We start from the raw sequence: 16,212 nt of genomic DNA, 5'->3' as shown, positions 1-16,212 counted from the left end.
TCTATAGAGTCTGTGAAGGAGTATGTTTACCTAGGTCAATTACTCACGGAGGGCCCTGATCATGAGAAGGAAATTTACAGAATAAAAATAGATTGGAGCGCATACGGCAGACACTGCCGTATGCGCAGGGAGAGGCCTTCGTCCTGCAGTGGACATAAAATAGGCTGATGATGATGATGACGATGATGATATCTCAGGGCTTCCTTACGAAGCATTATTTTAGTCTGAAGTGCTTTGCTTGCCTTTTTTTCTGCCAAGACATCCTTCTCCACTGCTCTGTAAAGAGCATGTTAGCCAGGTTGCAGACGAAATGTTGCACAATATTCCACAAAAGCACAAAGAGTCCCACAATTATATTTGCGTACTGCCTTGTCTCTAGTGGAGCTGGGAAGCTTACCCCTTAGCAACCCTCACATAATGTCTCTGTCGCATTCAATGGCGCATTTTCGTCTTCTTGTAGCAATGGCCAGTTGACTAAACGAAGGCTTTCGACAGCACTGTGATATTTTTCTCCTAGACAGCACCTGAGGAGTTTCACATAAAAAGGCATTCGTACACAGACAGCATTCCAACTGAAACATGCATGTCTGTCATGCCAGCACTTATGTGAAGGTTTACCCGATGCTTTTGTGGCCTAATGTCTGTACCAGTTACCATATCTTGAAAACATTGTATTGTACAAACTTTTTCTTCTGTGACCCTTGTGAGGGCCAGGAGAGCTTACGGAATGCAGTGGAAAGTTCGTTTAACTCTTTCGGGACCGCCCAAAAGAAGGCAATTTTGATACATGCTTGAAAATATTTTTTTATTCAATGAAATTTTTGCACTATCTTGTTGAAACATGCACCAAAATGAAGCTAAGTGATTGGACTTCTATTGTAGAAAAATCGAAATGACTAAATAGCATACGTAACAGAAAAACAAATCTCCAAATACAAATTTTTTCTTCAAGTAAACAAAAAAAGTTGAAAATTTTTGCATATGAAAGTAAAAAGCAGCACTAAAAAAATTCCAGAATATACAAAATGTGCTACACTACCTGTATGACAACTTTGAGGCAAAAAAAGTTTGCAGGCTTAGGTATATATATATATTTTTTTTTGTGCGTGATTTCTCACACCACTGTTCACCACTCACTTCTGTGCACCCTGTCTGTGCCACTCAAGGAAGCAGTTCCGCGAAGCATTGAAGCACAAATGTGTGTTGCAGTCACTGCAGAAAACAGTAGTCTTGACCTCATTTTTTGTTTGTCGATAGCAAAGTTCACAATTTTTGCGTCTCTCCACTTTTTGGGGCTTGTGAAGCGGAGGCTTCGCGGGTGGTGGTGGAGGAGCACGAGTTTGCTTGGCTCCTTCAAAATGAAGAAGCTGTTGCACCAGTTCCTCCCTGAAAGCTAAATGGTCAAAGGAAGCATTCCTGGCCAGCACAGGGACTTCTGGATGTAATTTGCGATATTCTTGGAATAGTATGAAACTATTCACGCATGCTATGTCGATGCAGTGGAAGAAGAGAGTCTTCCACCAGCGGACACTGCGCATCAGTACATTGTAGTAGCCAATCATCTGATCTGATTTGTCCACTCCAAGCATTCCAGAATTGTAATCGTGAATTAGCAAAGGCTTTGGGATAGAAATTTGGGTCCAGGTACTTCCACTTCGTCTTCTTTTTGCGGTGACTGTCTCGGCATCGTGCTCATCATGTTTACTACACGTTGGTCTTTCCATTGTAGATAGAGAATTTCTTGGTGGCGCAACCATCTAATTTCACCTCGTTGAGCTTTCTTTTCCCAGTGCGTGTCTTTCAATTCAGCAGGGAATCCCCAACGGTCTTTTCGTGTAGTCCCGCAAGCCAATGTTTTCCAATCGAGGAGGTGACTGAACAGGTGTGTGGAGGTGTAAAAATTATCCATAAAAATTTTGTAGCCCTGATCAAAGTGTTCTGTACACAGCTGGCAAACTACATCGAAAACCAACCCGTGGGGCCCTGGCTGCTCGCGCTTGCCTGTGTATACAGCAAACTGCACGGTATATTCGGTGACTGGGTCTGCAAGAACCCACAGCTTATAGCCCCACTTGGTCACTTTATCCTTGATGTACTGCCGTATCCCTGATCTCCCTTTCGACTTCACCATGCGCTCATCCAGAGAGAGGTCTCGAGGCTGAAATGGCTTTGCCGACACTTTGTTCATGTGCTGCAGAAGCCACCACATGAAGCGAAGCTTTCCTTTTGACAGCTGGGTCACATTGTCCAAGTCGGCGACATGTAGCATCGCAAGCAGTGCTATGAAGCGACGCCGCGGCATAATTCGTGGTGGCAGCAGAACACTATAGATGCTTCCCACATTCCAGTACAGCTTGATTCGTGGTGCTTTCAAGATGCCCATGTAGATTATGAGGCCAATGAACTTTCTCATTTCACTTGTAGTGACTTCTTCCCAAGACCCATCGGGACGGGCATGAGTGGGCTTCTCCAAGATCTTCGTGTAAGCATATTTATTGGTGTTTTCGCAAACAGTTTGGATTACTTCGGCCGAGAAAAAAAGGAAAGTCCAGGGAGGTCAGGAATCTCTTTGTGGGTCTTCGGAGTGCCACACTCACATCTTCGGTCAGATGCACACCAGGTTCCCGCTTGGGAGAAAACTGAATACGCTTCTGCCACAGGGGCAGGACGTCGTTCCCGTAGGTTGTGGAAACCCTACCAAACACAGAAAAATAATGAGAACATATAGTGATCCCGCGTAAATACTCAAGAGCGAGCGGAAAGTGAAACTATAAATACTCACCTTCGGACATTAGTTGATGGTCCAGGTAATCGCGACGCTGGATCACTCTCTAAACTGAAATCAGAGCTTGAGAATTCATCTTCAGACTCTTCGCTACTCGTTGTATCAGAAAAATCCGCAGTCGAAGCAGCTGAATCGTGCAACAGACACTTCTTTCTTCACGCAGCCTGACACGACGTCGGCACCATGCTTCTCAATCTCGGCCGCCGCCGCGCCCAAGATTAAAATCTCTCCTACGTTGCCGCCTGCCGCGAGAGAGGCGAATTACACAAAAACGAAAACTAGAGATGCGAAACGACCCCACTAGATGGCAACACGTGTTCCACCGCAAAAATTTTGCGCTTGAGAGCGCGCGCAATTTGATCGTGCATTTTTGCACGATATCCGGACCGTGGTTTTGAAACAGTTAATATTGTGAGCATAGCTAAACATGCCTTTCTTCGTCCCATCTCCCCTTTTTATTTTTTTAGACAAAAATTTGCATTCGCAGTTCTAATTTTTCATGGCACCGTCACATCAGACGCACTATTTGGGTGTGAATGAACAAAACAAATCAAGCCATAAAAGCGGAAATGTCCCGAGTTGCATTGTAGTTCAAGAAACTGTGACCAAAATAAATAAATAAATAAAATAAAAACCTAACTTTGGTGCGCTACGTTCTTGGTCGTGGAGCCCGCACTGTCAATCTGTGAAATACTTAGCCACGGGTCGAAAGAGTATGTGCGTAATGTGCATGGTCGCGGGTTCGAGGAGTGTGTGCGTGATGCGCTTGGTTGCAAGGTCTGAAGCACTGATGCTTGAAAGCCTTAGCCATGTATTGGAGTCGTCCAGAAATGGGGGTACTGGACGCACTTGTGTGTTGTCCCTGTCGCACCCATTTTGACACTCATCGAGATCACGGTGGTTAATACATTAAGAGGTGCAAAGAGCAGACAATACCCCTACGGAGCAAGCGTCAAATAAATGGTGAAGCACTTAAGTCACGTGGCGGGTGCGGCTGATCGGAGACCTTTGACCTTCAATCATTTGCTTATTTTGCACTTCCTTCTGTATGAAGGAGATAGGTGATGTGGCAAATTTGAAAATAATAATGCGCTTTCCGACGAGACCAGAATGGCAGCAGTCAGCCGGGCCATTTCGAAGATACAGTATAGACTGTTTAAAGCAAAAGTCGCCGGAGTCACGAATATCCATACTATAAGTGGTACTGTACTATATAACCAAAACATTCATCAATTGCTGCGAATGCAAAACATGTAGGCCAAGCAGCCATGTGCATATGAGAATTGAATCATGTGACTTGGACGTTTGCATCAATTTAAATTTACGAACATTGAAAGGTAGTCTGAAAATCTTTGCATGAAGCATTTCAGACCTGCTCGTTTATTTGAAATTCCCCGTGGCACCGCCACCAACTCCAAAGAGCTGACGTAGAATGGAAACTGAAATTTCAGATGCTGTGCAGTGTCTAGTTCAATTTCTCAGCCCGATCTCCTGTGTCGAAATCATGCAGACCATGAACCCAGTTGCCACCATTCAAGTACAGCCTGTGCCATCTGTGCCCTCACTTTTGTTGTCGAAGTGGTTTCTGCACTTTCCATCTGCTGTAGAACCACTGCGATGCATTTCGTTGATTCAGCACAAAACCGCAACATTGGTCCGCTACTCCCGACAAGGCACGCTGTAGCCAGCGGTAGTGCCAAACGACATGCTGTCGCTGGAAGCTCGCCCCTGATACATTGGTACCCATTGAGGACTGGGCATGCGATCAGGCACGCGGGCTGAACTGACAGCAGCGCGTTTGAAGTAGAGTTTGGTATGGCCAGTTCTGCATTATAAGTGGTATTGTTATAAGTGGTCTAAGCAGTACAGTAAAAGCTCACTAATTCACAACTCATTAATTCGAAATTTCGGATAATTCGAAGTAGCCACCACGGTCCGTTCAACAACATATTGAAAGCAATATGTAATGTATCCCGCTAATTCACACTGAAATCTGCACCACCACCGGTAATTTGAACTCCACGCCATTGTGGATGGGGAGAGTGCTAGTGCACGAGAGCAGGTTGGGGATGCTGGCATCGCCGTGCGGGGGCGTGCTGCTTTGATCTTTCCATGTGCGGCCTTTTGTTTAGGCCCGACTGGAGAGACGCGTTTGCGCCAGGCCAGGCAAGGCCAATGCCTCTGTTTCAGGTCAGTTCTCTGCCTCTCTCAAGACCTTAAGGTAAAAACATGGACGCGGTGCTGCGTCGTTACTTTTTTTTTTCTTTCTTTTTTCATTTTACATTTTGGAGGCTATGCTCTCTCTCTACGAGGTGTTCCGCCAAAAAGCGGCACCAGGTAATGTCTAAAAAAATGGCAGCCGTGACGTGCATCGGCGCTCACCGTACCAAAAAGGCGTAACTTTTGAGATTCGCTGCTATTATTCAAAGAAAAGCGTTGCTTCGATATGTGTTTGGATGCCACCTATAGATATAGTGGGACTCAACAGCGTGCAGCCAGTGCAGCTATGAAAGTACAACGGAGACCAACGTTGCCGCAGGTTGTGGTGTGTTTCGCGAGTGCATTTTAGAGCGCAGCTCTTGCTTCTGCGGTGAGCATCGGTGGCTCAAAGCTGCGTTTATAGTTTCAGCGCCGGTCGTTTTCAGCGTCGGTTGCTGGCGGCCAGTCATGCTACGCCGCTTGCTCTGCGCAGCGCCTGCCAAAATGCTATCCCTTCTGGACGTGCGTGCCGCACCTGAGCACTGCTCTCTATGAAGCATGCGCGGAGCCATCCCCAACCCGTGCACCTTGCTGAATGGCTGTCTGCGACCACCGACGAAGTGGCGTGGGCACTTTTTTTCTCCGTACCATGCATTGTGGGTCGGCACGACAAACGCATGGATGGAGCAAGAGCCGTCTCGACGTCGGGCACGTCGGACCGCATTGGCCGCGTCTGGTTTCGTTGGCTGCACCAGTGCTTCAACTATAGACGTTATTGTTCTCACTAACATGACATAGCGCGTGCGCACGCTCACACTACATCGGACTATACACGCGCCTTAACCAAGCGATTTTTTTTTTCTGACTTTCACCATTTCGAGTTCTGTATAGTTCGAATTTTCATAGCATCCCCGCAGAATTCAAATTAACGAGGTTTTACTGTATTGAGGTTTGAAACATGCCATATTTTGCGACTACGGGGAAATTTTTTGGCACCTTGGCCAATTCAAACTTTTTAAAGCACTTCTACGTAGTTTTCAGAGCAGATATTTCGGAATGAGACCGAAAAGAAGTTATAGTAACCGTAAATGTCATTTTCCGAAAATTGATGTTTTTGGCCATATTATGCAGTGCGAAAGCCACATGCCCCCTTAAAGGAAGTGACTGATGTTGACTGAAGGGCAGAATTACACAAATTTATTCACAGATACTAAGAGACTATTAACAGGTTCACTGCAACGTGGATCACTAATGAGTCAAGGCAGTTATTCCCCTGTGCAGAGCCTTCCTACATTGTGCAAGCGGCATCTTTGTTAAAAATCAATGCAGAAAAAAAAACATTCTTGTGGCACCATCAGTCCGCACCCTGAGGAATTTGAAAGGAGCACAACTTCCTGGTGATTTAATGGTGGGCCACGACACATTGGAAGAATATGACAAGTGATCCACCGGTGCCACGAACAATATCGTATTTACTCACATAATGAACACTCACGTAATGAACACAGCCCCCACTTTTCTAATCAAGAAGTGTGCTTTTTGTTTTTCTAGCATAATGATCGTACCCTGAACTTGCTGCCATGAAGTAGAAGCCACACGGTATGATTCGGCGTCTGATATGGCGTCCAGCGGGTGCGATTGTGTCCGATACCGTGTTGGACACCAAATCGTACCGTGCCTCCAACTGTTATTGCGATAGCAATTATATTGGTGCTCCAGGCACATTTTTGCCGCCGTCGTTGCTGCCGGACGCCATCTTACGTGGTCACGCAAAAGGGAAGGGAGGCGGGGGGAGGGGGCGGGGGCTTTGTGCTCTGCAGCACTGGCAACTGCATATTGCACAACCACGCCAGAGGGGCACCGATGAGCGCAGCTCAATCTCCCGCATACATGGGAGGAAAGCGAGGAGAAAAAACGCCGTCTTCCATCGCATGCATAGTGCCGGAGCGATGGAGGGGGGGTGCGGATTTTACTCTGGCAGCAACTGCGCATTGCGCAGCCACGACGCGCCCTATCTTCAAAGCAATCTGCATCGGTGGCTGAGTTGATGACGGCTCATACCTTTGAGCATGCTGTTTTCTCGCCCCTCAGTTTACGTTGAAGTGAATGTCTGCAAATTTATGCGCTCGACGAAATTATTATCGTGTAGCTGTCTACACATTTGCTATCGCAATCGAAGGTACGCATTTCAGGTGAAACCAACTTTTTTAAAGGTGGCCGCGAAAAAAGAAATTGCTCGAAATTTTACCCCGCATAATAAACACACCCCCCAACTTTGCGCATATTTTTCTGGAAAGAAAGTGCAATCATTATGAGAGAAAATACGGCAATTAGTACTTCAAGATGTGTTGCCACAGTGAACCGCAGAGGAGTAGTATTGAAGCATTGAATACCACACCGGTGTCACTCATAAGCATCATTATCAGAAAAGCCAGGTGAGACGGACGGTTAGCAAAGTGTCTTCAACGACTGAACTGGGCAAGTCACAATCCCCCCAAAAGAATTTATTTTAAACACGATTGGTGTTGAACTAGTGTTGTAATTCAGACTACTTTTGGGCCACCATCACATCACAGCATCAGCAGCATCCACCTCTATTATGCAACATAAACTACGCCATTGGTGGTATGCTGTAGGTGTCTAAAATGTAGTTCTGGCAACTGAAAAACAAACATGTTTCTAGTTTTTTTAGCCTTTGTTCAAGGTCATTTTCAGGCCCAATTTTTTACCAAGAAAATATAGTAAAGATAAAGCTTGAGGGGTTCTTGCAATAACCTGCGAGCAAGTCAAGAGGTTGACGATGGCTACAACCTTTGTGCCATGCCGGGCCATTAACCTCAAATTTCTGTTCAGAATGGTGGAATTACGCTGGATGCTATGTTGTGTGAAGGAACCTTGAATAGAAAAAGCATAGCCCTGGTTAAAAAGATACTAACCTTCTTGCTGTGGCCTGCCATGGGCTCCCTGAGCTGGGACACGTTCCAGAGGAGGCGGGCCATCCTGCAAGTCCACTCCATTTGCGGCACTGTGCTCAGGTATGTGAATGACAGCTCGTTTGGGAGCCGTAGACGGTCGACCATCCCTGACACGGATCAACGGTGGTGGAACGTCACCAGCCCTACGAGCATCCAAGACTCGACAAAGCGCTGGAGGTCCATCAAGGATCGGCATGGAGAGGGAGGAGGAAGAGTGTACGTCAGGAACAACGCTAGGCGTAGACGACCCATTGTCCCAGCTTTCTTCTGAATTGCCGCCTTTATGAGAAAAGCTGTTGCCATTCTGCACACCCTTGGTACTTGGCAAAGGTAACAAACCTGAAGTATAAAAAAGAGCGAGGTCACAAAGGCAATTAGACTTAAATAAAAGACTGCCAGGCACAGACAGATTCATTAATTTCCCTGCCTCAAATCGGCCACGAATGCTGCCCACACTTGTAGCCATTAGCAGACTATATGACAACTACACAAACATTATAAACTATAAATTATTGTTGAGTTTAATGTCCTGAAATCTCACACTGGGCTATGAGAGACAATGTAGTGGAGGGCTCTGGATCAATTTTGACCACCTGGGGTTCTTTACCTATGCCATAAGCATAGGTCACGAGTGTTTTCCCATTCCGGCCCCATCAGAATCTACCATAATTACTCGATTCTAATGCGCTCTCAATTGTAACACGCACCTGTTTTTCATGACCAAAAAGAGAAAAACGAGAACCTCGCTCAATTGTAACGCGCACCCGTTTGCCATGACTTGAAAAAAGAAAAGTCCTTAAAGGGACACTAAAGGCAAACATTAATTCAAGCTAATTGATAGATTAGTGCTCAAGAATCTCTGAGGCGTCAATATTATTGCGAACAGAGCCTTAATAATTGAGAAATTGAGGTAAATGCAGGACATGATTGGAGACTCCCTTGGGACATTCAAGTATTCGAACGATGATGAAAGCACTCCTCAGTTAAGTTGTGTCACTAGTACTCAACCGCTCACTACAAAAAAAAATATCCTTGTATTGTATTATAAGGTAAAATAAAATGCTACTTGTCCAGTTCTATTTCATTTGTAGAAAAAGCAACTAATTGAAATTACCCTTGACAACTACACAGACAGTCGAAAGGTTTAGTCTTCATTTGACTCTGCACCGCCCACGCTTTCGTGTTTCAGTAGTTTCATTATCACGTAGTGATGCGCTGGTTTTGCTGGCTCGCAGAACTTGCACAAATTGCTGCAAGTAGCAGAGAATTCAACTTCCATGTGATGTCGCAGGATGCCCGGACGAACTAGGCCACTTGACCAAAAAGCAGCTGCTGCAGCGAATCCACCGGTCTTTCTTGGCTCGGTACCCCAGTCTGTCAGGTGCCGTTTAACTCACCGATGGCAGCAAAGGGTGGTGATAGTGTATGCAACATCATATGCACCCCTGGTTGGGTGGCGGGAGATTTGAATTACGAAAAAGGTGTTCAAAAGGTGTTCAGATGCAATTTTCTCGTAAACTAAATATATTCTTGACACACTACAAGCATTGCGAGATTTCTGGAAGGTATTTAAGGAGTCCACATCGACTTAGTATTTGCCTTTAGTGTCCCTTCAAGAGTACCGCACACCTCATTCTTTCTTACAGAAATAAAACATTTTCTCATTCGGAAAAACAAAGATTTACTCCCAATACACTAAAGTTGCCATAAATTTATTTATTATTTATTTTATTTAGCAAATACTGCCGGCCTGTATTACAAGCCTTAGGCAGGAGTGGGGTACAGAGATAACAGGAACAAAGAAAACGTACATTGCAACAAAAGAAGCAAACAACGAGACTCGGCTGGAGTGCAAAACACAGTAGAATCAAAAAACAAAACACTCGACTCAAAACAAATTGCATGTGTGCCCTATTGTTCATTCAGGGCTTGTAAAAACAAGTTCACCGTTTCGGAACTGACCACGTTTCCAGGCAGATCATTCCATTGAACAATGGTGTGGGGAAAAAAAGAGTATTTAAAAACATTTGTTTTGCACAAGATTGCGCCGACCTTTTTGGAATGATAGGAACGCGTAGGGCGGTGGGTAAGGGGCTCAACTAGAATGCCTTCCTCTAGTTTTATTTTATTATGATAACATAAGTAAAATAATTTGTCGTTCGCGGTGACGTCGGATGTCCAGCTGTTCGAGTCCTGCGGTGTGCAGCAGGGCTGTTGGGCTTATATTCCAGCTGTAACAATTAAATATAAACCTGACTGCCTTGCGTTGGACATTTTCTAGTTTCACTTTGTTACTTTCGGTCCAGGGATCCCATACTGCCGCAGCATATTCTAATAGCGGTCGTACATAGGTTTTATAGGCTAAAAGCTTTATTTCTTGAGTAGATTGAGCTAGTGTTCTCATCAAGTAATGCAGTTGTCTTAGGGCTTTTTTTTTCGATATACGAGATATGTACATTCCATCGAAGATCAGAGGTTATGTGAATTCCTAAGTATTTAAAGGTATTTACGACTAAAAGAGGTTTGTTGGCTATGCGATATGTAAAACTTAAGAGATTCTTTTTACGTGTGACAGTCATTGCTACGGTCTTTTTCAAATTCACAGTCATTTGCCACGTCGAGCACCAGTTTTCAATTGTAGATAGGGAATCGCTTAAAAGAAGTTGATCGTCAGGACTAGAAATTTCTTGATAAGTTATATAATCATCAGCGAACAGTCGCAGTTTAACATGTATGTTTTCAGCAATGTCGTTAATGAACACTAGAAAGAAAAGGGGACCTAGGACAGAGCCCTGCGGAATACCGGAATCCACTGGGACCGCATCAGAAAGGACACCATCGACAACTACACTTTGACGCCTGTGCGAAAGATAGGCTTCAATCCACGAGAGAAGGCAGTCGTGTTTTAATATGGGTTTTAATTTTAACAATAATTTATGATGTGATACGCGGTCGAACGCCTTCTCGAAATCAAGAAAAATGATATCGACTTGACTCTGCCTATCTCATGCTGCTGCCAGGTCGTGGACAGTTGCAATCAGTTGAGTAATAGTGGAAAGACCGCGACGGAACCCATGCTGTCGGTTATCGATAACGTGATTCTCCTCAAGAAAATTGGTTATGTGTTTACAGATGATGTGTTCTAGCAGCTTTACGGAAGTACACAGAAGAGAAATCGGCCTGTAGGAAGAAGGTGTTGACGGGTTTCGTTCTTTAGGAATCGCAGTAATTTTTGCAAATTTCCGATCTGATGGCAACTCTGAGCGTTTTAGCGATTTCTTAAAAACTAAGGTTAAGTACCTTGCACACCACTCAGCATAACGGACTAGAAAGGTGTTGGGTATTTCATCGATACCTGGCGACTTCTTGGTGTCTATGTTGAGCAGAAGAGCTAACACGCCTTCCTCAGTTACACAAATGTCAGTGATTGGAGGTAAATCAACCATGGAATAGGACTGTGGTGCGAAACCGTCGTCATGTGTGAATACCGAACTGAAGTACTGGTTGAGCGCTTGTGCAATTTCTAACTTGTCGTACGTAGTCGCGCTATCTGTAGAGAGGCCAAGAACCGATTTCTTGCGCGGCACGAGATATCGCCAGAATTTACTTGGAGATAAGAGAAGAAAGTTTTTCATACGCACAGTATGGAAATAGTGTTTAGCCTTACTGATAGAGTCCCGTAACGACTGGCGTAGTGCGGAAATCTTATCGGCTGTGGTCTGTGAAAGACGTTTTGTATGCTGACGTCTTGCTTTCTTCAGTTTACGCCCCAGACGCGCAATGTCCTTTGTCATCCATGGATTGCTGCTGCGCACTATTTTCCGTTTTCTTGGCACAAAATCAGTTATGCATCGGTGAACTAAGTTTTTGAAGAAGGCCCACATGTGCTCAACAGAACAACTCTGTGATTCATACAAACCAGAAAAAGAAGAAAACGAACTGTATAGTTCATCTAAAATATCGACGTCACTTGCACGTGAGAACAAGGGAATAACTATCGCTTTCTTCTGAAGCTTAGGTGTAGTGTGCAGTTCCAAGGTTAGATATAGCATTTTGTGGTCTGATATTCCTTCTAAGACATCCACATGGGGCTTACGGCGTAGCAGGTTGGCGGTAACAAGGAAGAGGTCCAGAGTTGACTGTGAGCAATTTTGTACGCGGGTGGGCTCAGTGACTAGCTGAGTCAGATTATGCAAGAGCACCACATCGAGGATTGATTGACAGGCACTAGTTAAAGCCTCTGGAGTATCGGTTAACCAATTTATTGACGGAAAGTTGAAACCCCCTGTCAACAACAAGTTAGCAGAACGGATTTCATTTTGGCATAAGAATTCATTAAGCTTTTCTACGAATGTATTATTGGAGCTCGGGGGCCAATAAAATCCCCCAATTATTAAATGAAATTCCTCTAGGAATACTTTAACTATTAAATTTTCTAGCCCGTCAATGTTTGGCAACCTTGACACTCGCAGAGATTCTTTGTATATTATTGCGACGCCACCACCACGACCATTTCTATCACTCCGGAAAATATTATAACTACACGGTGCTACTTCGCTGTCATAAATATCTGGATGTAACCACGTTTCCGTCACTACTACTACAACGTGAGGGTGATGTGCTAAGATAATGCTGTCTAAGTCAGTTAATTTGTTCGCCAGGCTTCGGGCATTGACATTGATGCACCGGAACGTCTTTTTAGGGCAATCATTTATTCATTGTGTTCGTTTTACACTGCGGCTTTCTTGAACAATTGGAACCCTTTTCATCAAAGTGCTGCCCCATTGAAACATGTCATCATCTATCTTAATCTTGTTGTATACAAGTTTCACTTTCCTGCCTTCTTTTCTGTCCTCAGCTGCACTCGCCCAGAGGTTTTTTCTAATTGTTCTTGTAGCAGCAGAAAAATCCTCAGACACAGAGATTTCGCTTCCCTTAAATTTATGAGAACGGATTAGAAAAAGTAACAATTTCGCCTGAAAGGCGAAGCATCAATTGCGATAGTAAATTAGTAGACAGCTTTATGAAAAGTAAGGATAATAGTTTTATTCGCCGTATAAACTTTTAAACATTCACTTACTACTAAATTATCAAGCATGGCGTCACGCACACACAAGCAAACATGAACACATCTCACTCAGCAACCCCAGAAACTCTTTTATCAAAATGCTGGAGCAAAGAAGTACTGTAGCAGGAGTGAGCGAATGGATCTTTGTGCGGCTTGACGCTTCAACGCAAACTAAGCGACGAGAATGCAGCGCAGTGTGCCTAGATGCATAGACTGCCTTCATCGCAGATCGATTTCAAGACAGGGGCCACGCGGCCGCACGATACGCAGCAGCCACCAGAGTAGAACGGCTCTTCCGTTTGTGCCAGTCCCACATGCAAGTTTCAGGAAATCAAAACGCCCGTGATGCGGCCCAATTTCCATCCGTCTCCGCACACATGATCACTTTCCATTTAATTGCGGCATCACGTGTCTTCGAAGTCAGCGCTTCCATGCTGACAGAGCAAACACAGAAAATGGGAAGACGGATGGTGTACTAACTTACGCACACATACTACAGCCCGTGGAGGAAGCTGCAGCAAGCAGCCAGGCTCATGGCTAGGCTCGAAGTGCGTATGAGGCGGCCATTTTAAAATGCCAATGACCATATGGTAATGCAGATTTACAGTCATAATTGGTCGTACCCCCGTCTTTGCCCATACAGCGCACGCAATTTTTTGGATCCCTTCTATCGGAAAAAAATTGTGCGTTAGATTCGAGTTAATATGGTATGTTGCTACCGTGGCAGGGAGTCAAACCCACTTCTCTGATGGCAACTATAGATACAAATGTTTGGCTTTAAATCACAGATTTAGCAGTGTTTCCTTTTTCAAGTTTTCGAGCTGCCAAGATACATATCAGCACTGGTACAGTAACACCAAGTTAATTAAGAAAATCAGATAATTTGGACCCGTCCTCTGATCCTGGAAGGCATATGCATTACTTAATGCAATCAAACTCTCGTTAATCCAGACGTATTTGGCCACAAATTGGTTAAGCCAGACAACTCTCTGAGCTCGGTGTGTGCGTAGCACCACAAATGTGCAATGCAGAAGAGCAAAACCAGCGCAAGTATCCAACCGAAACAAAGCAGCAATGTCCGCTTGCCATAGTCATCAGTGGAAATTGTACATTTCGAGGATGGAGGTATGCGCTGGTGTCAATGCGTAGAAATTCACCTGTTCTGCCATCCCTACGCCTCTCCCCTTTCCACTCACGACGGTTGTCAGTGGTGGCGCTCCACTTACAATGGTTTGCGGTGGGGGCGCTCATGTCGTGGCGTAGCTGCTGTCGGCTGCTCACGACAGGAGCGTGGGTCTCTTCTCTTGGGACTGCATTGGGTATGCACACACTTTCCTCTTGTCTGCCGGCCCCTTTGTCTCAGACATGCGCTCCCGTATGGTGCCTTTACCCATACGGCGAGTATGTGCCTTCTGTTGATCCTGCCTGGACGCTAAGCCGAAAAGCGGTGCCTAGTGCTCGCACGTGGGCCTCCAAGCTGCACTTACCAGAGGAACTAGCCGAAGGAGACTACCTGAGCTCTCGCGAGTTGGCCCAGTGGTTATCGCGAGAGCAAGCACATAGACATGACGACTTTTCCCAGCATCACATCACAGGAGCCTTTGGCCTTGCAGCGACGTGCTACAGGTGCCCCTATCTGCATTTTCACCCTTGGCAAAAATACACACAGAAAATACAGTTTGCAGGAACCAAAAGTCTCCACCGAACCCCAGGACCAGGCTTTTGTGCAGTATTGAGGCCCGCCGGAGACAAAACGGTTTCCGCCAACTCAGGCCAATACTGTGTTTTCCTGTGTTCGTACCACTCGGGAGCCCATGCACGACCCAAGCGCACGCGCAGCAGTGTGCTAGAGGCGACGGCTAATGTGGCCCTGTGGGCCACTAAGCTCGAACCCACGGTGGTCAGTGCTCCTGTGAGACCCTAGGACCCCTTTAACGTGACTGTCGGCAACGCCAGAATGTCTCGTGCCTATCTGTGCCTTTAAAGCCTTTATTCTTGCATTTATTGGCGCGTATAACACTGTGTTGACCGTATGCCTTCGTAACTGCAAGGTCGGCATCCATGATTGCGTCAATAGAGGCCGTGCTTTCGTCCTAGATCGCATTGATAGCGGACACGGTTGCGGCAAACAGCAGCTTTGTTTTTGACTCAATGCAAACCTATCAAGGATGAGGAGCACCAGCTACGTCACAATGGACGGACATTCTGCTGACAACCAGCTCACTGGTGAAAAAATAACCAGAACGAGCCCGCGGTAGTGAAAAGCGTGTCTAACACAAGAGGCGGTGTCATGGCCAAGCTGAGAAGCAAGTCACGAGGCCTTTGCCACTACAAGCACTAATCGGTCACGAGATGACAAGAATTGCATGTTCCACACTGCTTTTATACAAAAGAGGAACACGATTTGCTGGTTCATTCAATAAATAAAAGTGTGTTGATGTATTGAGCATCTGTTTATTGTTTTCTAGATATCCTTGATAATTCGACATTCGTTTGGTTCGGACATTTTTTTCAGTCTTGTGAAATACAAATTAACCGAATTAACAAGGTTTTACTGTAACATATTGGCCCAAAAACCAGATCTTAAGGTAGAAAGCTGGGCTAGTTGGATTTCTAGAAGATAACTGCTTCTTCCAAAGCGCTGGAATTTCATCAGTTACTGGAGGATAATTTTCTGCTTTTCAAAGCCTCATGCATAGTTTTCCATTCTTTGTAAAGCAAAAGCAGGCTGAAATGCATATGCCAATGATAAAATTCTTTGTCATTGCTGCAAAGAATGTGCATATAACAGTGAAATCTTGGTATAGCAAACTACAGGGACCATGGCATATTGTATGTTATCCTGAAAGGTTGTTATATTGAAAACCCCAAAATTCCTCATTCTGTGTTTCAATTTCCATAGATTCCGCCACCGCACTCTACCTAAACACCATATTAACAGTAGCACATGCAAAAGATGCAGACAAAACCACAGACAAGGAGAAAGCTTCATGTCGCCTCCAAAACACATTACCATTTTTTTCTATCCGTTCCCATTCCTTGTCAAAGCTACTGCAACTGTCTCGCTCGAGGCAGACACCTAAACTATTACAATGCGCAAGCGTGTGTAAACAACACCATCAGGAAAGGGCAGGCCAGGTGGCATCCTCCATGAGCATAAAGGTTACATTTCTCTGCGCATGTAG

The 16,212-nt window shown here is 45.1% G+C and overlaps 1 protein-coding gene across 2 annotated transcripts in view; it reads right to left on the bottom strand.

Moving 5' to 3' along the window:
- LOC126542462 (uncharacterized) overlaps nucleotides 1–16,212 on the bottom strand; it is a 106,026-nt gene that overhangs the window by 53,124 nt on the left and 36,690 nt on the right. For both annotated transcript variants that reach the window (XM_055077262.2, XM_055077261.2), the window contains one exon: nucleotides 7,921–8,298. In XM_055077262.2, the coding sequence (XP_054933237.1) occupies nucleotides 7,921–8,298 (378 nt within the window). The remainder of the gene's footprint in view (nucleotides 1–7,920; nucleotides 8,299–16,212) is intronic.

This window comes from Dermacentor andersoni, chromosome 2 (assembly GCF_023375885.2).
Source record: "Dermacentor andersoni chromosome 2, qqDerAnde1_hic_scaffold, whole genome shotgun sequence".
Taxonomy (NCBI): Eukaryota; Metazoa; Arthropoda; class Arachnida; order Ixodida; family Ixodidae; genus Dermacentor; species Dermacentor andersoni.
Note: the sequence above shows the minus strand (reverse complement) of the source record. Positions and strands in the feature narration are given on the sequence as shown.